Source organism: Salvelinus sp. IW2-2015, linkage group LG15, assembly GCF_002910315.2.
Source record: "Salvelinus sp. IW2-2015 linkage group LG15, ASM291031v2, whole genome shotgun sequence".
In the NCBI taxonomy this organism is placed as follows: Eukaryota; Metazoa; Chordata; class Actinopteri; order Salmoniformes; family Salmonidae; genus Salvelinus; species Salvelinus sp. IW2-2015.
In genome coordinates this window covers 49,595,844-49,621,762 of record NC_036855.1, presented here as the reverse complement: position 1 = coordinate 49,621,762, position 25,919 = coordinate 49,595,844, and the positions used below count along the sequence as shown (strand labels likewise).

General features: G+C 46.4%; 1 protein-coding gene across 1 annotated transcript in view; it reads left to right on the top strand.

Annotated features, from left to right (window-relative positions):
• LOC111974302 (neuron navigator 2-like) overlaps positions 1-25,919 on the top strand; it is a 90,581-nt gene that overhangs the window by 19,241 nt on the left and 45,421 nt on the right. The window contains 5 exon segments of the mRNA XM_070447229.1: positions 10,606-11,917; positions 12,089-12,198; positions 12,985-13,090; positions 13,917-14,324; positions 21,916-22,038. Of these exon segments, the coding sequence (XP_070303330.1) occupies positions 10,606-11,917; positions 12,089-12,198; positions 12,985-13,090; positions 13,917-14,324; positions 21,916-22,038 (2,059 nt within the window).

The window sequence follows — 25,919 nt, the reverse complement described above, 5'->3', positions numbered from 1 at the left end:
CAGGCTCCCATGCCTCAGCCGGCTCGTCAGGCTCCCATGCCTCAGCCGGCTCGTCAGGTTCCCGCGCCTCAGCCGGCTCGTCAGGTTCCCGCACCTCAGCAGAAGCGACCGGCCCGCTCCTGGTCCCCAAATCAATCAAATTAAATCGAACTTTATTTGTCACATGCGCCTAATATAACAAGTGTAGAACTTACCGTGAAATGCTTACGTACAAGCCCTTAACCAACAGTGCAGTTCAAGAAGAGTTAAGAAAATATTTACCAAATAAACAAAAGTAAAAAATAATATATATATTTTTTAAAGTAACACAATAAAATAACAATAACACGGCTATATACAGGGAGTACCGGTACCGAGTCAGTGTGCGGGGGTACAGGTTAGTTGAGGTAATTCGAAGTGAAGTGACTATGCATAGATAATAAACAGTGAACAAAACAAATGGAGGGGAGGGGGTCAGTGTAAATAGTCTTATGGCTTGGAGGTAGAAGCTGTTAAGGAGCCTTTTGGTCCTAGACTTGGCGCTCCGGTACCGCTTGCCCTGCGGTAGCAGAGAAAACAGTCTGACTTGGGTGACTGGAGTCTCTGACAATTTTATGGGCTTTCCTCTGATGCCGCCTATTATATAGGTCCTGGATGGCAGGAAACTTGGCCCCAGTGATGTACTGGGCTGTACGCACTACCCTCTGTAGCGCCTTATGATCAGATGCCAAGCAGTTGCCATACCAGGCGGTGATGCAACCGGTCAGGATGCTCTCGATGGTGCAGCTGTAGAACTTTCTGAGGATCTGGGGACCCATGCCAAAAATGTTCAGTCTCCTGATGGGGAAAAGGTTTTGTCGTGCCCTCTTCACGACTGTCTTGGTGTGTTTGGACCATGATAGTTTGTTGGGGATGTGGTCACCAAGGAACTTGAAGCTCTCGACCCGCTCCACCCCGTTGATGTTAATGGGGGCCTGTTCGGCCTGCCTTTTCCTGTAGTCCACGATCAGCTCCTTTGTCTTGCTCACATTGAGGGAGAGGTTGTTGTCCTGGCACCACACTGCCAGTTCTCTGACCTCCTCCCTATAGGCTGTCTCACCGTTGTCGGTGATCAGGCCTACCACCGTTGTGCCGTCAGCAAACTTAATGATGGTGTTTGAGTCGTGTTTGGCCACGCAGTCGTAGGTGAATAGAGAGTACAGGAGGGGACTAAGTGCACACCCCTGAGGGGGCCCAGTGTTGAGGATCAGCGTGGCAGATGTGTTGTTGCCTACCCTTACCATGGCCCGGGACCATTCCTCTGGTCGGCGTCATCCGGCGGCAGGAGCCAAGCATCAGGGGGGGGGGGGTACGGTCACGACGCCAGTTGTCTCATAATTACGCACACCCGCCACCAGCGTTACGTGCACCTGTGCCTCATGATACTCACCTGGACTCCATGACCTTCCTGATTACCTCCCCTATATCTGTCATTCCCCTTGGTTCTTTCCTCAGGAGTTATTGTTTGTTTCTTGTCTGTACGCTTTTCATGTGTCTCGTTTTGCACTATGTTCTATTCATTATTAAATATTCACTCCCTGTACCTGCTTCCCGATTATTAGCGTACGCGTTAGTGTGTGGTCACATAAATCAAAATTCAATCAATCGTTATTCAGGACACACTGTCTGGGGTGAGACAAGAATGACATTATTCCTACAGAGAAAAAAAAACATGGTTAAAATGATACTCAGCTGAGTTTGTTTTTATAAGTTTATTAGTTTATTTCATTAGTAGTTATTAGTTACTATCACACGGCCTCTAGTCTTCTCACTGGACTCACGTTGTACATTCTCTACAGCCCCCAGGGGCTGTTACCATAGAAGTAGAATTATATTTCTATGGCAATTACAGTGTGACTGGTGTCTATCTACGGTCACCGTATTCAGATAGACTGACAATCTGTTTACTGTATTGACTTAATACGCCTCTATTTTCCTCTGTGTTTAGCCATGGTGAATCTGTTCTGACTGTGTATTTAGTTAGAGGTTTTACGTAGCCTCTCTGCACTGTTGTCACCACTCAGCTGGTCTACCGGGGTTGTTTCTGGACTCACTGTGTTTGTCTTCCACAGTCTCAATTCATTCCCCTGCGTTAGACTGTATGAACGATGGGGGCAGGAGAGATGGAGGGGAAAGAGAGAGAGAGATGGAGAGAAGAGAGAAAGAGAGGGTGATGTGATGTGATGTGAAGGGTGCAGAGGGACAGACGGCAGGTAGGGAGGGGAGGAGGGTTCGGAATCATCCCCCCCCCATAACCCCTGCCTTCCCCGTTGAGTGTCTGCCAAATCCCTCCTCCCAACTCAGTCCTGCACAACAGTTCCACTCAGACTGCACTCTGTGGAACGTCTGTCAGAGTTTGGGACCCTGGCTTCTGCTCTCAGCTTCTTTTGGTCTCTACTCTACTGGGACAGTGATACAACAGGGCTCCTGAGGTTTGTCATCTATCTTTTCACTGCGCTCCTCCGAGCCTCACTAGGTGCTGAAACTCAACTTGAGATGAGTGCACGTCAATCTGAGATTTGTATGACAGTTAGGATTCGAGCCAGACTTATAGTACCATTGGTCCTGGTCTTTTACCTAGTGACCAGACACAGTGTCTGACTCAGTCATTTTTTACATTTTGTGATTTAGTTTGTGTTTTTTTTTTGATCACATACTGTTTTAATACAACATTTGACTTAATTAGCAACACGTTTATTAGCGGGAACATTCAGGGATTTACTACCTTGAAAGAAAATGCTGAAGATGCAGTAAAAAGGCTCAGTAAAAACGGCCAGTTCCGTTTTGTCTGGACTGAGCTGTTCTGCGTCAGTGTTGCTGACTGTAGAATGTAAAACATGTCACTGGAACCATCCTGTTTTACACAGTAGAGAGACATGAGCATACAGTGTGCCTTCCTCTTATGCTTTACATTAACTCAAGGTGACAGCAGCGAGAGAGAGAGAGAGAGAGAGAGATGTGACCTGTTGCTACAAGAAAAGGGCAACCGGTGAGGAACAAACACCATTGTAAATACAACTCAGAAGTAAATCAACAACAGAATGGCTTCAACAGAAGAAAATACGCCTTCTGGAGTGGCCCAGTCAAGAGTCCTGACATTACAGTTGTGTGTGTTTATAGTATGACATAGAATCAGTAGTGTAAAAGGCAATGGCAAGAGTTAAACTAACTAAAAACACAAGAGTGACCCTCGACTATCAACTACAACCTATCTATCATTCAGTAGTATACAGTCAGAACAAATCTATCGTGTTTGCTGCTGCTGGCTAAAGAGATGAATTTCCAAAGGAATCAAGTCAAAGTCTCTGAAGTCTATGTTCAGATAGTTCTGAATATGTTCACAAATCCGAGGAACCCATTTCATGTGGCGAATTAACAACTGGCAAGAAGCAGAATATGGGAGACCACAGTGCTTTTTCTCATTCTCATAAGGAACACACTAAGCGTTCCAAAATACATGAAGAGATAATATAAATTTTTTAAAAAGGTCCACATTTCACATTTCTTTTGTACTTTAACAATTTGCACATCTTTGCAACACTATGTCGACATAATATGACATTCGAAATGTCTCTATTCCTTTGTAACCTTTGTGGGTGTCATGTTTACTGTTCATTTGTGTATTATGTATTTCACATTTTGTTTATTATCTATGTAGACATATGTTTCCCATGCCGACAAAGCCCTTTCAATTGAATTGAAAGTATGTGCGTTCTATGCGAATGTGCGTGTGGGTACTTACTCTTGTGTGTGAGCGTGCGCGGTGTGCATGCATGCATGCACACATGTGAAAGTGTACGCAGAGTGCAGACAGCGCTGAATGAATGGCCAGCCGCTGAGCTGTAGCCTCTCTGTTCGAGCGTGTTCATGTGGAGGAACTTTTTAAAAGCTTCACTCCAAATAAAGACTGGCTGTCCCACATGGGGATATGAGTAAGCAGTTTAAACAAATTACTTATTGTACTCCTCGATAGAAGTCGGCTATATTACATGATACTCCGTTAAACTGAGCAATTGAACATATAAAGCAAAATAAAACGACAATTCACTTCTAGCGGTCTATTTATTTATTTTGAGGGTTTTTCTGGCAAGACAACACTGTGTGTGGCTAAAAATGGTTGCTCTCTGGGCAGCCCTGGAAATACGCCTAAGCCATTTCTATAAGTATCATACTGTACCTTACTGTATGTTGCTAAAAAAGGCTCTTCCTGAATCTGGACACATTCATCATCATATGTTTAGGCTGCGTGTCATTTTAAACTGTATACAATGTCTATAAGTATGATACTGCTCCTCCCCCCCCCCCCCCCCTCTCCGCTCAGTCATGGGTTTATGTTTAGACTTTACGTCTATCTCTATATGTTTCTATAGGCAGGGAATGTCCAGGTCAGTACTGACTGACGGGTGATCTAAATTAAGGTCACGTGACCGTGAAAGCGGTCAAGAGGGCTACACAGTGTCGGCCGATGCTAGCCCCTCTGTGTTTAAGCTTGTTTTTGCGTTCGGTTGCGTTGCGGTCTCGACCCTGTTTGCCTCCCGGGTTTAGTTTGGGACGGGGTTAAGCCATTACGCGCTGTGGGGAAACCATGGGCCCTTTGAAGTGGCTGTGCTGAACAAACATGTCTCTGACACACGCATGCGCGCGCACGTACACACATGCTACACACACACACACGCTCAGGACGTTTGTATTGTACACTTGGTACTGGCACATATAGACAAAGTGGAACAGACACAGTGGAACACACACACAGGCATGATGATCCGTGAAAAGGGTGGATATCCCAGAAGCCTGTGATGTTATCAGGACAGAGGGCAGCTCAGGGTAGGACCCGACCCCAGAGAGAGAAAGTTGATAGCGAGAAAGGGGAGAGGAAAGGGGAGAGGCAGAGAGTCAGAAATAGAGGCGGACCGAGAGATTATAGAAAGACAGAGAGAGTACGCTACAAAAGTATGTGGACACCTGCTCGTCGAACATCTCATTCCAAAATCATGGGCTGGCCGCCCGGCCAAACTGAGCTATCGGTGGAGAGGGGCCTTGGTCAGGGATGTGACCAAGAACCCGATGGTCACTCTGACAGAGCTCCAAAGTTCCTCTGTGGAGATGGGAGAACCTTCCAGAAAGACAACTGTCTCTGCAGTACTCCACCAATCAGGCCTTTATGGTAGAGTGGCCAGACAGAAGCCACTCCTCTGTAAAAGGCACATGACATGGCTTCCCGTGTGGTGCAGTGGTCTAAGGAACTGCTTTGCAGTGCTAGCTGTGCCACTAGAGATCGTGGTTCGAGTCCAGGGTCTGTCGCAGCCGGTCACCGGGATACCCATGGGGCCGTGCACAATTGGCCCAGCGTCGTTCGGGTTAGGGGAGGGTTTGGCCGGTAGGGATGTTCCTGTCCCATCGTGCACTAAGGACTCCTGTGACGGGTTGGGCGCAATGCACGCTGACACGGTCACCACATGTACAGTGTTTCCCCCGACACATTGGTGCGGCTGGCTTCCGGGTTAAGCGGGCATTGTGTCAAGAAGCAGTGCAACTTGGCTGGGTTGTGTTTCGGAGGACGCACGGCTCTCGACTTTTGCCTCTCCCGAGTCCGTTTGGGAGTTGCAGCGATAGGACAGGACAGTATCTACCAGTTGGATAACACGAAATTGGGGAGAAAAAGAAAACATACCAAAAAAAATAAGGCACAGCTCGCTTGGAGTTTGCCAAAGGGCACCTAAAGGACTCAGACCATGAGAAACAAGATTCTCTGGTCTGATGAAACCAAGATTGAACTCTTTGGTCTGAATGCCAAGCGTCACGTCTGGTTAGCACCATCCCTACGGTGAAGCATGGTGGTGGCAGCATCATGCTTTGGGGATATTTTACAGCGGGCAGGGACTGAGAGACTAGTCAGAAAACCTGCTCCAGAGCGCTCAGGATCTCAGACTGGGGCGAAGGTTCCCCTTACAACAAGACAGCGAACCTAATCACACAGCCAAGACGACACAGGAGTGGCTTCGGGACACGTCTCTGAATGTCTTTGAGTGGCCCAGCCAGAGCCCGGACTTGAACCCTATCGAACATCTCTGGAGAGACCTGAAAATAGCTATGCAGCAACGCTCCCCATCCAACAATTTTTATTTTTTTAACCTTTATTTAACCAGGCAGGTCAGTTAAGAACAAATTCTTATTTTCAATGACAGTGGGTTAACTGCCTTGTTCAGGGGCAGAARAACAGATTTTGTACCTTTTTCAGCTCAGGGATTTGATCTTGCAACCTTGCGGTTATTAGTCCAACACTCTAACCACTAGGCTACACTGCCGCCCCAGACAGAGCTTGAGAGGATCTGCAGAAAAGAATGGGAGAAACTCCCCAAATACAGGTGTGGCAAGCTTGCAGCGTCATACCCAATAAGACTCAAATCAAATCAAAGATTATTTGTCACGTGCTCTAAATACAACAGGTGTAGACCTTACAGTGAAATACTTACTTACAGGCTCTAACCAATAGTGCAAAAAAGGTATTAGGTGAACAATAGGTAAGTAAAGAAATAAAACGACAGTAAAAAGACAGTGAAAAATAACAGTTGCGGGGCTATATACAGTAGTGAGGCTATATACAGTAGCGAGGCTATATACAGTAGCGAGGCTACATACAGACACCGGTTAGTCAGGCTGATTGAGGTAGTATGTACATGTAGATATGGTTAAAGTGACTATGCATATATGATGAACAGAGATTAGCAGTAGCGTAAAAGAGGGGTTTACGGGTGGTGGGTGGCGGGTGGCGGGACACAATGCAGTTAGCCCGGTTAGCCAATGTGCAGGAGCATTGGTTGGTCGGGCCAATTGAGGTAGTATGTACATGAATGTATAGTTAAAGTGACGATGCATATATGATAAACAGAGAGTAGCAGCAGCGTAAAAGAGGGGTTGGGGGGCACACAATGCAAATAGTCCAAGTAGCAATTGATTACCTGTTCAGGAGTCTTATGGCTTGAGGGTAAAAACTGTTAAGAAGCCTTTTTGTCCTAGACTTGGCACTCCGGTACCGCTTGCCATGCGATAGTAGAGAGAACAGTCTATGACTGGGGTGGCTGGGGTCTTTGACAATTTTTAGGGCCTTCCTCTGCACCGCCTGGTGTAGAGGTCCTGGATGGCAGGCAGCTTAGCCCCAGTGATGTACTGGGCCGTACGCACTACCCTCTGTAGTGCCTTGCGGTCGGAGGCCGAGCAATTGCCGTACCAGGCAGTGATGCAACCAGTCAGGATGCTCTCGATGTTGCAGCTGTAGAACCTTTTGAGGATCTCAGGACCCATGCCAAATCTTTTTAGTTTCCTGAAGGGGAATAGGCTTTGTCGTCACCTCTTCACGACTGTCTTGGTGTGTTTGGACCATTCTAATTTGTTGTTGATGTGGACACCAAGGAACTTGAAGTTCTCAACCTGCTCCACTACAGCCCCGTCGATGAGAATGGGGGCGTGCTCGGTCCTCCTTTTCCTGTAGTCTACAATCATCTCCTTTGTCTTGGTTACGTTATGGGATAGGTTGTTATTCTGGCACCACCCGGCCAGGTCTCTGACCTCCTCCCTATAGGCTGTCTCGACTCGAGACTGTAATCGCTGCCAAAAGTGCTTCCACAAAGTACTGAGTAAAGGGTCTGAATACTTACGTAAATGTGATATTTCAGTTGTTTTTTTTAACACATTTCTAAAAACCTGTTTTTGTTTTGTCATTATGGGGTGGTGATTGATGAGGAAAAAACTTCAATTTAATCAATTTTAGAACAAGGCTGTAACGTAACAAAATGTGGAAAAAGTCAAGGGGTCTGAATACTTTCCAAATGTACTGTAGATGAGTTTTTGGTTTAATCCTTTGTTTAACAGAGGTATGAACGAGGCTGTGTAGACCAGAGTAGAAGTGTGTGTGTGTGTGTGTGAGAGAGACAGAGTTGGGTAATGGCAGGAAGTTCACTGGTGGTCTGTGGTTAAGTCCTGAGGGCCTCTCTCTGTCTGTCAGACTCAGATTTCAGACTACTAATTGACTGCACTAATTGAGTAGTTAAGATTTAAACACTAAAACCTGGGTCCTGTGTAAACTACGAGAATACACAAGTCATACCGAGGCACAAAGGTGTGTGTGTGTTGGTGGAGTTCTATTTTTGTCCCAAGGTAGTGAACTTTGTCACAGTGATCTTAGTAGCCAGGTCAGGAGGTCTATGATCTCTTACGAGTGGGATGTCAGCAGTCCATGTGTTTGTGATATTGCACCAAACAAAAGTTCACTGTGTGGCAATCTTTAGGTGTGGAAGAGGGAGAAGGAATGTGAGTGGCTCAGGGGTGAGTGTTTATGTGCATTGATACATCACGTGTGTGTCTAAAACAGGCACACAAGTCAATTGTGTGACATAAGAAGGGGATTGAATTCAATACAACTTTATTGACAACTGTGGGACAAAGGGGTTCATTGCAATTTCACTTCTGACCCAGGATGCGAAATGTGGATCTCCTTTTCATTCAAACTGGGGCATCTTAGGTGGTCATCTGGTTCTGGGTCATCCCCAGAAATGCTCTGTGTGTTTCTTGTGTCCACTGTCCAAGCCAACCACAATGTCCACTTCTCAACCAAAACCCAAGCTGCTTTCACCCCCTTTTCTCCCTCTGGGGCACAGACCGTTCTGTTGGCATGACGTAAGCTTCTCAAAGGTTCCCCTTTTCCCACATCCCAGCCTCAGTGAGTCTGAATCCCTCGCTCTTCCTCATTCTCTGTCTCTCATTCTCTCTCTCTCCCTCCTCTACCTCCTCTGTAATTACCGCCGATCCCCTCTCTCTCATTCAATAGGAAGCCAGCTATTAGCAACCTGACCCACTTTCCGCCGGCTAACCTCTAGCACGGCTAATTGGGCCCTAATCACTTCCTAATGGGCGCATTGTTTCAATGCGCGCTTGCTAAATACTGAACTGGAGGGGAAACGAAAGGCGCATGAAAAGCAATTAGGGCATGAAAGGTGTTTAAAAACCAGGAATAAATGTGATGAAACTGGTATGTGGCATAAAGATGTGGAGTGTTTAATATTCCTAGTAAATACTTCCTTAACGAGGCCCAAATGTGTGAATATTAAGTTAGATTAGTTTAAGGAGTTACCGAGTGTTTCGAGTCGTATTAATGCAGTATACTGAAAAAGGGGTTGCATACTGCACTGTACGAAGAGATGGTACACTCTTACAAAAAAGGGATTCCAAAAGGGTCCTTCGGCTGTCCCCATAGGAGAACCCTTTTTGGTTCCATGTAGAACCCTATGTGGAGAGCATTCTACTTGGAACTGAAAAGGGTTCTACCTGGATCAAAAAAGGGTTCTTAAAAAGGGTTCTCCTATGGGGACAGCCGAAGAACCTTTTAAAGGTTCTGGGTAGCACCTTTTTCCCTAAGAGTGTATTGAAAAGGAATTGCAACGGACGAAATTCGAGATCATTACTTAATAGGCCGTGTTTGTGAAGGTATTTGGAAGTGCAGCAGGACAGTGGCTTCTGTTTTGCTGTGTCCGTGTGCTGTACTGGCTGACTTATGGGTTGGGCATGGGAGTGGCCACAAGGGCAGTTTGGCAGTTTGGCTTTGAATATTCAAAGTAATGCTAGCAGTAAGTTGGCACTTGGAGTCTCTACAGGCACACAACAATAACTACACTATTCTTGTACCGTACAGTAGTAGTATCTTGAGGAAGAACATCTTAGCTATGAGTTCTGTATCTATGTTGGTTTTGGATTTGATTGTGACTGTTTTTGGTAAGTCAAACATGATTGATTTAGAGGGGTAACAAAATACAGTATAAACTTTTTTTTAAAGTGCTTTGTGTTTGGTTTCTGTGTGCTCTGTAACAGTAAAACAGACGTGTCTTATGTAAAACCTTCGTTTCGACAAAACGGTCCAAATTTAATGAAAATATTTGTGTTTTTGTGTTTTAGCCAGCTCATTTCCACAGTAGTTCAGAATACAGACTTGGGATAGAGCAAGTCTTTGTCTGTGAATTGGAAGATAATGACCAGAATCAGTCCATATAAGTCCAAACCTCCCAAGGGTGTCAGTAGCAGTGTTCTATCTTAGCTCAAATTCCTAGGTCAAACTTTAAAGGGCTTTCCCTCATTGTTTTTATAAACAGTTTATGATGGGCACTCTCATTGTTAGTGTCCAAGGTTTCTAATAGTTATCCGAATGTCGTGGGTTCGCTGGCGCTAAGTAATGACACGTTCAGACTGTGTCAACACAGGCTAACTCAAGCTTTCCACAGTGCAAGACCTTATATGGACAGTTAGTGTGGGGTCTATGAGGATTGCTCTATCTAACCATCTCTTATTTCTCTCCTTTCCCCTCTCCTTATCCTCTCTCCCACTCCTGCTTTCTCCCGTCTCGTCATCTTCTTCTTCTTCACTCCTCTCATCTCCTAATCCTCTCTCGCTCCTATTCTCCTCCCCTCTCCGTTATCCGCTTCTCACTTCCTCCTCTCATCTCCTAATCCCCTCTCGGTTATCCGCTTCTCACTTCCTCCTCTCATCCCTTTTTTTCATCCCTTCCACCTCTTCATCCTCTCCTTTTCCTCTTCCTCACAGAACCGTCAGAGGGCATGACTTCACAGACTCCGGTGATGACTGAGCATGCTCCGTCGTCCCCGGTGACCATCAGCACTTCCGCCAACAGCGTCTCTACCTCGGCTCCCGTCCCTCCATCCTCCTCCTCCTCTTCCTCGGCCATCCCCCACCCCAACTCCAGCAGCAAGCCGTGGAGGAGTAAGTCTGTGAGCTCCAAGCACACCTCCTCCTCAGCCATGCTCTCTGTCAAGCAGGAGAAGGATACCTCCTCTAAGGCCTGCTCGTCCACCGAGCCCCCCCCTAAAGTCATCCAACAGAAGTCTATGCTGGAGAAGCTCAAGCTGTTTAACAGTAAAGGTGGATTTAAGTCCTCGTCCTCCAGCAATCAGGGGGCTCAGGCCGACAGCGGTGCCCACGCCCGGCAGCTCGGGGCTGGTGAAGTAGAGCGGGCAGAAGCAGGGTCCAACACCGGCTCCCTGGAGGAGGCAGAGGGGAACACCCGGCCCGGCGTCAACGGGACCGGTAACGGGACGACCCACGGTGGTGCCTCAGCCCATGTCCCTACCAGTGCCACAACAACCAGCAGCCCCAAGATCGCTCTGAGGGGAATTGCTCAGCGCACGTTCAGCAGAGCTATGACTGCTAAAAAGAGCTCAGTGAAAGGACTGGAGAAGGAGAAAGAGAAGGAGAAAGAGAAGGAGAAAGAGAAGGAGAGGGGAAAGGAGAAGGAGAAAGAGAAGGAGAAAGAGAAGGAGAGGGGGAAGGAGAAGGAGAAAGAGAGGGAAAGAGGGAAAGAGGCGGGGAAACACATTGCCACCGAGAGGATGGAACTCAGGGGGGAGGAGCCTAAGGAGGAAGCGACAACCAGTGTCGCAATGGAAACGGAACCCTCCTCCAATAAGAGAACTTCTAAAATCGGCAGTTTCATACCCAAAGGGAGCAAAGTGGCCAAGAAGGAAAGTTCTGTCCCTGCACACAGCGGCATACCAAAGCCAGGGGGTAAAACCTCAGGGGTAGGGGGGAAGGCGCCCTCGGCAGGGGGGAAGGAGGGTGGGGAGCGTCCCCGGAGCATGCGGTTGGGAGGGGGTCTTGTCCTGCAACGCGGACACTTGGACAGAGACAGGGACAGCAGGCACTCTAGCTCTACCTCTAGTCTGGCTTCTACAGAGGGCAAGGCCTCACAACAGGGCCACAGCGCCGCCCCGGTGGTGGATGGTGGTAGTGGTGGCGCTACACAGAGCACAGCCTGCAACACAGTCAGCGTCCAGCTACCTCAGCCCCAGCAGCACCACAGCCACCCCAACACAGCCACTGTAGCACCCTTCATGTACAGGTGAGTAATACACATACTTTGGACTGATAAAACTGTAAACTTTAACATTTGTCAATCCTTTGTGAATCTGTAATAGTATCCTGAGAAAGTCTGAAAGGACCATAAGTCATTAGTCACTGATCATTAGTGGGAATCTGCAAGCTGTTTGCTAGGAATTTCCCTATCACCTAGGTCACAAACGGACGTGGACGGTATCATGGCGACAGAGGCAGGGTCAGGAGGAAGGGGCGGAGAAAACATCCCCTTTAAAGCCAGCCAGCCATCCATTGAGGACCTTTCAGGTAGGCCATCGACTAGTTCTGTCTGTAGGAGCTGATGGGCGATTGATTATGTGTCTGAACTGTACAGAAGTTACATGGGCCATTTTTTGGGGGGTTATTTTTGATTGTGTGAGATTGTTAGTTTGAAGAGAACAGCACGTGAACACGACTAGGGTTGATTCTATCTGATGGGAAACATACCTTTCTGGCTCATGCACTCTCAATTCAGTTGTGGTTTTTGTTGTGTCCGTTAGTGAAGCGCAGGTTGACTCATAGCCCGCAGTCCTCTCAGTAATATCCACGGAGCGGGCGAGTTTAGGGTCATGAAATATTGTGTTGATGACGGGCAGGTGGCGGGCGTGTTGAATAAAGTTAAAACAACACCTTAAAAAAATCAAGAAAAATATAATTCATATCTATAGGCTACATTGAGGCTTTTCTTTCGTTATTGTAGGCTATCTAGCATTAGTGTGTAAAGCCTACGCGTTAGGACCTAACTGTACGCTCGCAAAATAGCCTACACTCCAATTGCCAAATGTTTTTTTGGGGAACGGGGAGAAAAAGTTAACGTGTATCCATGGAGGCACAAAGGACGTCGGAGTTGACTCTGACGGTAGCCGAACAGCGCATTTTCTATATTAGCGGGTTAGGGTCGGGTGTGGGCCTCAGACTTTGACTTCATCACATATAGTCTGGTGGTTGCTGATGGGTTATTAGCAATTGCGGGCGGGTGTGGGTGAACAGGCAGTTGATCCGCGCACCGCTAGTGCCTATGTACTCAGTCACAATGTTTGTTCTGTATAGCAGAAGATCCAGAGACAAGGCGGCTGCGGACTGTTAAAAACATTGCAGACCTGCGCCAGAACCTGGAAGAGACCATGTCCAGTCTACGGGGGACTCAGATCACACACAGGTAAGAACCTCCTGCAATGAGAATGGACAATGTCCAGCTAAGTAGCCAAACGGATACCAGTTTCAATTCCACATTCTGTTTCTGTGTATCCACTGACATCCATTAAGACATAACAGACACAGCTCCTACAGAGAGACCACAATAGTGATCACAATAAAGCTATTCTTAGCAATGACCCATAACACGTTCTCTTGTGAAAAAAATCCCCAAAGCAGGCTGTTAATGTAAAAGGAAAAGTGAGTTCGCATGTCTGTTTTAACTAGCGGTCGTGTTAATGGGTGGTCCACTAGGACAACGGTCTAATTTTGAAGCTGGAGAGCGGCTTAAGTGGGACATGACTGCCACCTAGTGGCCATGTAGTGTCACTAGTAACTCACGAGTCTGACACTGGGGATGTGTCCCGGCCTCCAGGGTTGCCAGATAGAAATAGAATAAAGGACTAAGTTGGATGAACTTTTGCGGTTTGAGACTTGTCTGTCTGATGCTCTATTCTAGTGTGTATGTAATGGAGTGCTTGTTCTCCAAAACCCACTAGACTGTGTCTTGTGTCTGGTTCTTTCAGCATGATCTCCCCCCTGTATGAGAGTGTCAGTGTCTTTGATCCAGTAGTGGCTGGATGGAGCGGTGGGCTTGTCTTTGGATTTTGATTAAAGCTCCTGACCCAGTCTCTCTCCCCGCTGCTTGCTCTCTCTTTTTCGCACAATTGGAGAGGTCTTACCCACTGTCTAGTCGAGTCCAGTTCAATGCTGCTGAGCTAATGTCTAGCCTTACGCTCAGTTTTTTTTCCCGCTTCCCCCCCCCCCCCCRCTCTCCCRCCCRCCCCCAGCACCTTGGAGACGACCTTTGATAGCAACGTCACCACGGAGATCAGCGGTGGCAGCGGCGGCGGGAGTGGGCGGAGCATCCTCAGCCTGACTTCCTCCCGGCCCTCCCTGTCGTCATGGCGAATGGGCCAGTCCAGCCCCCGCCTGCAGGCGGGGGACGCCCCCTCCACGGGGAACGGCTACGGGGGTCGTGCCTCGGGAGGAGGAGGAGGAGGGCAGGGGGGGCGCTACCTGTACCCTGGCCCCCTGCGGAGACAGCTGGCGGGGCGGGGAGGTGCCCTCAGTATGGATCTGGGGGGGAGAGGGGAGGATATTGACCTGGAGGGCATCGCCATGGAGGTGACGGGCTACATGAGTGACGGGGATGTGCTGAGCAAGAACGCGGCGCGCCCTGATGATGTCACCAGTGGGTGAGTATTCTGAGAGAACTAGCATGTGATGACAGGGTAAAAAAAACTGTAATGGTGTTTTGCAAATTGCTACTCATCCCTTTTGGGGCTGGTTTGGTTGGTTTTTGCGCCCGTTCTCATAGGTTTGGGGATCAATGTATTGTAAGTGGCTGTCATGCCACAAGAGGGCGCCAGTGTATTTGTAATCTCCCCTATGTGTACAAATGTGAACATGGTATAGCCAACAGTAATGTGGCATGAAGGGGAAAATGCAGTTGTTCTTGTTGTTGTGAGAGAACTTGTAAGACATTCTGTAGTAGCTTTTTGAGATGATATACAGTGCATTCGGAAAGTATTCAGACGCCTTGACTTTTTCCACATTTTGTTATGTTACAGCCTTATAAAAAAAAATGTATTTAATTGTTGTTTTCCCTCATCAATCTACACACAATACCCCATAATGACATAATGAAAAAAAAAATTTCTTCACCTTTATAAATAAAATAAAACTGAACTTTCACAAGTTTTATTTAACCTTTATTTAACTAGGCAAGTCAGTTAAGAAAAAATTCTTATTTTCAATGATGACCTAGGAACAGGTTAACTGCCTTGTTCTGGGGCAGAATGACAGATTTGTACCTTGTCAGCTCAGGGATTCAAACTTATGTGAAAGATTGGTTACTAGTCCAACGCTCTAACCACTAGGCTACCCTGCCGCCCCTCTAGGCTAAGTATTCAGACCCTTTACTCAGTACTTTGTTGATGCATCTTTGGCAGCGATTACAGCCTTGAGTCTTCTTGGCACACCTGTATTTGGGGAGTTTCTCTCATTCTTCTCTGCAGATCCTCTCAAGCTCTGTCAGGTTGGATGGGGAGTTTCACTGCACAGCTATTTTCAGGTCTCTCCAGAGATGTTCAATCGGGTTCAAGTCCGGGATCTGGTTGGGCCACTCAAGGACTTGTCCTGAAGCCACTCCTGCGTTGTCTTGGCTGTGTGCTTAGGGTTGTGTTCTTGTTGGAAGATTAACCTTCGCCCCAGTCTGAGGTCCTGAGTGCTCTGGAGCAGGTTTTCATCAAGGATTTTCTGTACTTTGCTCCATTCATCTTTCCCTTAATCCTGACTAGTCTCCCAGTCCCTGCTTCTGAAAAACATCCCCACAGCATGATGCTGCCACCACAATGCTTCACCATAGGGATGGTGCCGGGTTTCCTCCAGACGTGATGCTTGGCATTCAGGCCAAAGAGTTGAATCTTGGTTTCATCAGACCAGAGAATCTTGTTTCTCATGGTCTGAAAGTCCTTTAGGGGCCTTTTGGCAAACTCCAAGCGGGCTGTCATGTGCCTTTTTACTGAAGAGTGGCTTCCGTCTGGCCACTCTACCATAAAGGCCTGATTGGTGGAGTGCTGCAGAGATGGTTGTCCTTCTGGAAGGTTATCCCATATCCACAGAGGAATACTGGAGCTCTGTCAGAGTGACCATTGGGTTCTTGGTCACCTCCCTGACCAAGGCCCTTCTCCCACAATTACTCAGTTTGGCCGGGCGGCCAACTCTATGAAGAGTCTTGGTGGTTCCAAACTTCTTCCATTTAAGAATGATGGAGGCCACTGTGTTCTTGCTGCAGAATGTTTTTGGTATCCAATCCCCAGATATGTGCCTCAACACAATCCTGTCTCGGAGCTCTACGGACAATTCCTTCAACCTCATGGCTTGGTTTTTGCTCTGACATGCACTGTCAACTGTGGGACCTTATATAGACAGGTGTGTGCCTTTCCAAATCATGTCCAGTCAATTGAATTTACCACAGGTGGACTCCAATCAAGTTGTAGAAACATCTCAAGGATGATCAATGGAAACAGGATGCACCTGAGCTTAATTTTGAGTCTCATAGCAAAGTGTCTGAATACTTATGTAAATAAGGTTTTCAGTTTTCTATTTTTAATACATTTGCAAAAATTTCTAAAAACCTGTTTTCTCTTTGTCATTATGGGGTATTGTGTGTAGATTGATGAGGGAAAAAAACGATTTAATACATTTTAGAATAAGGCTGTAACGTAACAAAAATGTGAGGAAGGGGTCTGAATACTTTCCAAATGCACTGTATGTCCTTTGGGGACCAGGACCCGTATCCACAAAGCGTCTCAGATTAGGAGTGCTGATCTAGGATCAGGTATTCCCTGTCCATATAATTGTATTCTCATTATTGATCTGAAAGGCAAAACTGATTCTAGGTCAGCACTCCTACTCTGAGACGCTTCATGACCATGGGCCCGGATCAGATGCTAACTGTATGAAGCTTCACTCTGTGAGTTCGATCCAGTAGAGTTGAACCTCATAACCTGTTTGTTTTCTAGTCAGTGTCCATGTTGTAACAGGCCCCCTGCATACCTTGGCTGTCATACTCTGCAATTTAAACCAATGCTGTCATCATTATTATCATATGAATTTACACACTGGGAGCCAAGTCTGCTGCTGATGCCAGAATCAGGAGAGTGAACGGCCAAAATGAGAGAGAGAGAGACTAAGACACAAGGGAGCAGACTATGTATAAATTATTGAATGCAGCTTCGTGGGGTAACAGAAAGATATGTACCAGATAAAAACGGACCTATGAGTAGCTAAGAACGGATATCTGAATACTGTATAGTCAAACATCAAGAAGCAACAAACAAATCCTAAAGTTCCTCAAAGTCTCAAGAGGAAGGAAAATAGCCTTCTTTAGATCACATAATTCAAGGGTTTCCAAACTTTTTGGGCCATGTAAAAAAAAAAGGTGATGGAATCGACGGTTTTATGAACCAAAAATGCGCCAAGTTTCTCTCGCTGCATTTCACTTCCGCAGAGCCACCTGCTCTGAAAGGGGTGGGGTTAAGTGCTCCCCCTGAAGCATTCAGATAACCTATTTCAAACCACACGCGCACACACACACACACACACACACACCATACATACATACATACATACATACATACATACATACATACATACATACATACATACATACATACATACATACATACATACACAACCCACACCCTGGGCAGGTGAGTGCTATGAAGACCCAACCATTCCCCTGCTAGTGCAGTATGATCTCCTACATCTATACTTCAGGATTGGGTGGGATGCCAGCCAAAGCCGTAGTGCTGTAGTGTAGAGAGATGAGTGATCAGGTGCTGTGCAGAGTTTAGATCCGGCATCATGTTCTGTACCACTAGCCTGGCATGTGAGAGAATTATGATGACATAGTGGATATAAAGGAAACACACAAAGGCTCTGAGGATGAACTATAGTCACAGGAGTGTGTGTGTGTGTGTGTTGTGGTGGTGTGGTGTGTGTGTGTGTGTGTGTGTGTGTGTGTGTGTGTGTGTGTGTGTGTGTGTGTGTGTGTGTGTGTGTGTGTGTGTGTGTGTGTGTGTGTGGTCCCAGCCTCGGCCTCGCAACAGGGTGATTGATGGTCGAAATGAGCGCTTATTCAAGTGGACCAGATTACGCCTGTAGCCTGGGGGGTTGTGTGTGTGTGTGTGGTAATATGGTGGAGCCTCCCTGTGTCTTAACCACTGAAAACAGACACTGATAGCTTAGTCTCCTCCCCAGGCCTTGAATGGTTAGCCACCAATGCTAGGTTGCGTTAGCAGCTAACTGATTAAAGCACGTATTATAGGTTTGACCATAGAGGAGGAGTTGGCAGTGGGATTCCACGCCCACCTACAGAGTAGTCATTATCTGTGGCAAAGTCACAAACACTGCCTTTTAATAAAATGTATCTTCTTAAATCAGATTTTAAACCTAACCTTATGCCTAAACTTGAATTAAGACCAAAAAATCTAAATGTTGTTTTCATAAATGTTTACCATATAGCCAGTTTTGTCACTTGCCCATCTAGTTGGACTTACAGGCGACTTACAGTTGTCGTTCGTTATCTCATTCCAGGTGTGTAAAGGTGTTTTTATAATATACTATATTCTTGTGGAGGAATAAAAAAAAATGATATATCGAATTTTTTGAATTGGTTGAAAGTGAGAGGTTAGCACCTGGTGGTGAAACAGCTATGAAGACCGGAGGTGTTTTGATCCTCGGTTCATGCTGTGGCTCCTAACCTGGGTATGTGAAGTGTGTCTGATGTCGTGCTTTTTAGTGAAGTGCCCGAACACGACAACGTGATGTATGAGCCTTCTGATCACTCTGCGTGAGAATAAAGTACCTCAGGCAGCACTGTACACCACCCCCCACCCCTCCCCCTCTCTTACCCTTTCGGCTTCTCTGGCCCTTGGAGATACCCCCCCCCTCACCTCTCGCTCTGACTGGCTTGGGGGTATGGTGTCGTCCTCCCCCCCTCTTCAAAACCCTACCCCCTCCCCTCTTCACCTCTATCCACCTTGTGCTCTTTAGCAAGCAGACAGCCAGGCAGAGGCAGAGCCTTCAGTGAGTGGGTGCATGTGGAGTTAACAGAAGTAGCCCGCATACCAACACTGAGCACCCACCGAGGAACACACACTAGAAGCACACATACTGCATATTCACACACATACACACACACACACACACACACACACACACACACAGAGGCGCACGCGAGAGACATACTTATGCACACATTTAGGTCTAAGTGTATAGACATTACACAAACACACAAGACAAATAAGGCAGAGAATATGTATGCCAGTTACGCTGTTGCTACATATAATATTTGGAATACACACACACACACATTCTGATCTGAACGGTTCATTCTGATCTTTATCGAGGGGGGATCTTAACTCACCTGGACACGTTCGTTTTAGGTTGGACTCGCGCCGTTAAAGATGTGCGAGGCGAAAAGGTACGTCCCGATGGTGGGTGAACCGGAAAGTTAGTCTTGTGATTTTGAAACCAATCCAGTTTGTCTTATCTGTTTTTAGATGATTGGGGATGAAGTTGTGTGTTTGATTCGGAGATGTCGTCCTGAGTTACTGAGCATGTAACACCTTGACATTGCTACTACCTGGTTTTTAGTGAGAGTGGCACTTCTGCGTTCGTCAGGGGCAGAGTTAGGGTCTATTTATTGTTCCACTGGGTGGGAACTCTGTGCATGAACTAGAAAGCCCTCATACAAAACAATGGGTCGTTTTTTGGTTCAGGCATCGGAATTATTTTCCGGAATTGAGTTCATTTAAATGCAATTTGAGCAGAACCCTGGTCAGTAGCCGTATAACGTGAGAGGTGAAGCTCAAATGTTTGCACGATGTCGCCGATTTTAGCTTTCTGCAGTAAAGTACATAGATTCCAGGTTATTCTAGAGATGTTTATGGAATGACAAGTGCTTCTGAGCGGACACACCGTACGAGAGTAGGAGACAACTCCCCTCTGTGTGGCTGTTATTCGACTGAGCCACTTCCTATGGGACTTATTGGTGTACGAAGTAAGAAACCTGGCCAATTACAGTGTCATCGTCATCCTCCGCTTTCTTGTTCACCTGTTCCCCTCATACAGTGTCTCACCTCTGTGTGTCTCTGCAAAGGGGACAGGTGGCTTGGAAGAGACTGGTGTAATGAGAGGTTGTAGATATGTTATAGAGAGGTTGTAGAGAAGGTATAGAGAAGTTGTAGAGTGGTTGTAGATATGTTATAGGGAGGTTGAAGATATGTTATAGGGAGGTTGAAGATATGTTATTAGGAGGTTGAAGATATGTTATAGGGAGGTTGAAGATATGTTAAGAGTTGAAGATATTGTTTTATAGGAGGTTGTAGATGATTGTTTATAGGGAGGTTGTAGATATGTTATAGGAGGTTGTAGTATGTATAGGGAGGTTGTAGATATTTATAGGACGTTGTAGATGTTATAGAGAGTTTGTAGATATGTTATAGGGGGAAGTTGTAGATATGTTATAGGGAGGTGGATAAGAATGTTATAGAGAGGTGGAAGATATGTTATAGAGAGGTTGTAGATATGTTATAGAGAGGTTGTAGATATGTTTATAGAGAGGTTGTAGAGAAGGTATAGAGAGGTTGTATTTATGTTATAGAGTGTTGTAGATATGTTATAGGGAAGTTTAGATATGTTATAGGGAGTTGAATATATGTTATAGAGAGGTTGTAGATATGTTATAGAGAGGTTGTAGAGAAGGTATAGAGAAGTTGTAGAGTGGTTGTAGATATGTTATAGAGTGGTTGTAGATATGTTATAGAGTGGTTGTAGATATTTATAGAGTGGTTGTTAGATATGTTATAGAGTGGTTGTAGATATGTTATAGAGAGGTTGTAGTTATGTTATAGAGAGGTTGTAAGTTATGTTATAGAGAGGTTGTAGATATATAGAAGAGAGGTTGTAGGGAAGGTATAGAGAGGTTGTAGATATGTTATAGAGAGGTTGTAGAAAGGTCGTACAAAAAACAAGAGTGTTAGTGTTCAGGGCAGTGTGTTGATAGAGCCTTTAGTAGGACGTTGACAATGCATCTCTGTGCGTTATTCTGTGTCTTTGCTTCTGTGTCTTTGCAGTTTGTAAGTGTCTTCACCATACAGTATATGAAAACAATAACCTGTCTATGCACAGACAAAGGGCTGGTTCAGTTCCTGTGACTCTCCTCATGATTGGTTGAGGATGCGATTACTCTGGGACTCCCTGGGATTGTACAGTTAGTATATGTGCGAGGTGTACTGTATGTGTACGGTCAGTGGTTGTGTGGTAGGTTTAGTGTCGTACCTACGCTGAGTTTACCAAACATTAGGAGCGCCTTCCTAACGTTGAGTTGCAGCCCTCAACAGCCACAATTAATCAGGGTATGGACTCTACAAGGTGTCGAAAGCGTTCCACAGGGATGCTGGCCCATGTTGACGCCAGTGGCTGGATGTCCTTTGGGTGGTGGACCATTCTTGATACACACAGGAAACTGTTGAGCGTGAAAAAACCCGGCAGAGTTGTGAACTGTTAGATACTACGGCACTGTTGGAGCTAGGAACACGAGCTTTATTAAGGAAGCAGGACACGTGTTATGTTTCTAAAATGAAAGGCCGTTTAGTTGACTCAAACGGCTCGCTATTTTCGGCATTTTGACAATAACCACACTAAATCGTTATTCGCGTGACAAAAATGTGACTATGATTTGAGTCAAAATGACTAAAACGAGACTAAAATCTGGAAAAAAAAGAGTGACAAAATGAACATTGCACCGGGAACAACATCTAGGAAATGTAGGGGAAGTGCCGGTCTAGCTGCTCTGGTGTGTGTGTGTGTGTGTGTCTTTGTTCGTGCATAGAGCCCCAGTGGTGTGGAGTTAGTGACCGGTACAGTCATCCAGCAGCCATTTAATCCTGATTGATGAGACTGGTGCCTGGGACGGACAAACAAGATGGATGTCCTTTCCTCTCCTTGTTGATTTTATTTTCGAGCAGGAAGGAGTGTCCGTCTTGTTTGTCCAGCCCAGGCACCAGAAAGGGATGGAGTTGTTGGCTCTCTGGGGTGTTAGACCAAGGATTGGTCCATGTTCTGATTCCTTCTTCCCGGCTTGAAAGCCGACATGAAAAACTGTATTCCATCAAAAGGGATGTGAAACGAAGTGTTGTGTAATTTTTAACGTGAGCTTAGACTTTGAAAAACTTGCGTTGTCTAATGTTGACCATTGCCCTTTTCTGTTCTCAGCTACATGACGGACGGCGGCCTGAGTCTGTACACGCGGCGACTCAACCGTCTACCTGAGGGCATGGCGGCGGTACGAGAGACCATCCAACGCAACGCCTCCACGGGCCAGGGAGACGCTGACAGGTAGGACACTACACACACGCGCAGGCACACATACCATTTCTACCGCATCATTGGGAGATGTCCTTACATTGGGTCAAATTACAAAATGGTTGGATTTGTGGCCTTGTGACCTTGGAAATAGATAACAGGGAAGCAGTTTGACCTCTTTCTGGGAGAGAGAGAGAGAGAGAGAAAGAAGGAGAGAAAGAAGGAGCGAGGGAGAAGGAGGGAGGGGTTTAATGTGGATAATTGACAGCGGGAAATGGATGGAGGCATTATACTATTAAGATAGATTGTGTTCGTATGGAAGAGAAGCGGACGGGTGTGTGGGACCGAAGTGGGCTCTGTAAGAAAGAGTGAAGCTAAGTAAAGACTGCAGCTATAACTCCTGTCAATCTGCAGGTGTGAGTGATTTCCTGTTTTTCCACCGTTTGACCTCTGTTTCCCCCTCCTTCTCTCTTTCTCTCACACCCCTCAGCTAAGCCCTCACCTCTTCTCCTCTCCTCCCTCACCTCCTAACCCCTAAGGTGAGAGATGAACGCTTCCAGTCTCTCTCCTCTTCTCACCATGCACTGACCCATCGTGACCTTTCGACCTTGCCTCGTTACCGCCCTGCTCATATCTTTCTTACCTCTGCCCTTCACCTTTCATTAAAGAAACCCCTAGAAGGTGTGTGTGAGAGAGCTTTTTCATATTGGCAGTTGTTGATGAGAGAAAAAGAAAGAGAGAGTGGAGAGAGAGAGTCTGAAAAGCAGTTAAATTATAACGGTGTACTATTTATTTTTTACTTTCAGGGATGTTATTTTGTTAATAGTACATTACTACTTGTGCCAGTAGTCTTTCTTTGTTGGTAGTCCCGACTGATCTTCAAAGAGCGTTCCACTCCTTTCTGGGGAAAAATAAATGCAGAGAGATGGAGGGTTGGGGGAAGGAAAGGAGGGAGGGGGTAGGGGGTACATATGGAGAAGCCCCCCCCCCCCCCGAAGGAATGCCTGATAAATGTGGTTACTGGTTTTGGTTTGCATTAATTGGAAGAGTTGGAAAGTGGTGGATAACTGCGTTAACATAATATAGCAGGGCTGAAGTGGCTTCAGGGTAAAGTGTGTGTGTGGTGGGGGGGGGGGGGGGCTCAAATGAGATCAGTCTAATTTAATAGATGACTGGGGGGGGGGTTAATGGAGCTGCTTTGGGAAGGAGGGGAGTAGGATTTGACAGCTGACCACCTTACTATGGTGTGTGTGTGTGTGTGTGTAGGGGGGGGGTTGCGGTGTAAGTTTCACGAGCCCTGACAGAGAGTCCACATCAGCTCCTTAGTTGGCCACTCTGTAACGGGCTGTGGTAGACCACTGGATTGGAGACCTATAAAACAGATCAGCTTTTAACGTCTTAATGATGCTGCTATGGTTACCACCGTCTTAGCCTGCCGTTAGGGTCCAGTCAGCGATAGGGTTGGGGTGTCAAATATCACCATGGCAATGGGATTAAAAGCCTTGTGACCTCTGGCTAAGGGGTCAAGAGCTTCAAAGTGTCATAGTGCACAAGGGGGGGGGGGGGGTTTGGAAAATTCTCCTAAAGACAGGAGATTCTGACTCCAGAACTGGAGTATTTAGTGCAGTGGACTTCAACCCTGGTTCTGGAGAGCTACAGATGTGCAGGCTTTTGTTTCAGCCCAGCACTAACACAAATGATTCAACTCATCAAGGCATTGATGAATGCTGTCGTTGACGACGTGAATCAGGTGTTTCATTGCTGAGTTGGAACCAAAGCCGGTGTATTCTGTATACATTCTGTATATATTCTGTATATATTCTGTATACAGCCGGTGTATTCCTGCTCTCCAGGACAGCGACGGTTTTGTAAGAATATGATTTTGTATCGGGATTCCTGATAAAGGAACTAAAAAACCTCAAATCAGAAGGTGACGAAAGGATAGTCACTACAACTGCCACTGTTTTGACTCTCAAATGAATGCAAATAACAGTTCAAACGGCCACTGTCATTACCAAAGACTCCCTTTTAGTTACGGGACAACACAGACCCATAGCGACAAAAGACTGCGGGTGTCAGAATGAAATAATGTGTTTGTGTCTTTCCGCTCTCATTTCATTTCACGGCCAGAGAATGAGGAAGTAACGCATCTGTGACAATCCATCCGCTGATTTCAATTCCTTTTGTCCAACCGGACAAAGAGACCCTCTTTTCTGTGGTGTGTGTGCATGTAGATACAGTATGAAACAGGACAATAATAGGAAAACCCCATACCACCTTTTAACATGACAATGATAAATACAGTATATCCCTCATTCCTCTCCTCCGTCTCTTATTTGTCTCTGTTCTCCACTCCAATCTGAGAGTGTGTGTGTGTGTGTGTGTGTGTGTGTGTGTGTTGTGTGTGTGTGGTGTGTGTGTGTGTGTGTGTGTGTGTGTGTGTGTGTGTGTGTGGTGTGTGTGTGTGTGTGTGTGTGTGTGTGTGTGTTGTGTGTGTGTTGTGTGTGGTGTGTGTGTGTGTGTGTGTGTGTGTGTGTGTGTGTGTGTGTGTGTGTTTAGTGGATCTATGCAGAGGGTTTACATCTTCCCCTCTCTGATGTGTGTGTGTGTGTGGTGGTTAGTGGATCTATGCAGAGGGTTTACATCTTCCCCTCCTCTTGTGCTGTGTGTGTGGTGATGTTAGTGGATCTATGCAGAGGGTTACATCTCCCCTCCCAGGGTTTGTGTGGTGTGTGTGGTGCGCGCAGCCTAAGGAGTTACAGTTATTTACAGCACCTCTCAAACACCCCAGCCCCCTGAAGCCCACAGCAACCCAATGCCCATTTCTCCGTACCTGTCTGGACTTGACTAGGCCCCTCAGGCAATTGAGAAGTAGGGAGGTTCTCAGGTAAGGGTTAAAACACTTGGCAGTAAAACGGATGGACAGAATCGCTTCCTCTCTCTCTCTCTCTCTCTCTCTCTTTCACTCTCCATTCCCCTTTTGCTCTTCTTTCACTGTCTCCCTCTCTTTCCACTGTCCTCTCCCTCCTCTTTCCACTGTCTTCCCTCCTCTTTCACTGTCTCTCCTCCTCTTCCACTGTCTCTCCCTCCTCTTTCCACTGTCTCTCCCTCCTCTTTCCACTGTCTGCTCTCCCTCCTCTTTCCCATGTTCTCCTCCTCTTTCCACTGTCTCTCCCTCATTTTTCCACTGTCTTCTCTCTCTCTTGTGTGTGCTGTGTCCCTCTCTCCACGGAGGATGCTGTGGTTTTGCTCCGGGCTCTAAACATGTACAATCGCAATCTTTCTCCCTCTCTCCCCCGTCCATGTATTCATGAACACCGATCATGTTTCTCTGAGTAACCTAAGCCAGGGAGGCTTTTTGCGTGCTAATACACTGCGCGTTGCGTGTGTGTTAAACCCAGTGCCCCCAAATAACATTTCTCCGTGTCTCGTTCTTCAGACTGTTCACGTAACGTCGCCCTCTAGGATCAGATCCGATATCAAACCTCAAGTATTCGGGGCGTTCATTGTTGAGAGTCTCATGATTCCGGCAGCACGTGGCGCTCTGGTCTGGAACACCAGGAGGTGTTTGGATAGTGAGGCAAGAGGAGAAGATGGGTTTGTTACTTGCCTAATGCCATCCCAATGCTATCCATCTATCCCATTGCTATCCCATTGCTATCCCATTGCTATCCCATTGCTATCCAATGCTATCCAATGCTATCCCAATTGCTATCCTAAATGCTATCATCGGTGTGTCTTTGTGTCTGGGTTGGGTGTGGGTGTTAGCGATGGTAATTTGCACCTGATGGCTCTGCTACTGACAGCTTTCTACATTCTGTGTTTTATCTATGTTGGAGTAGTTGAATGTCGGCCGCGCAAAGTCTGTAGTCAGTGTTTTTTGGAAGCACTTACTTTGGTTTGATTGATTGGTT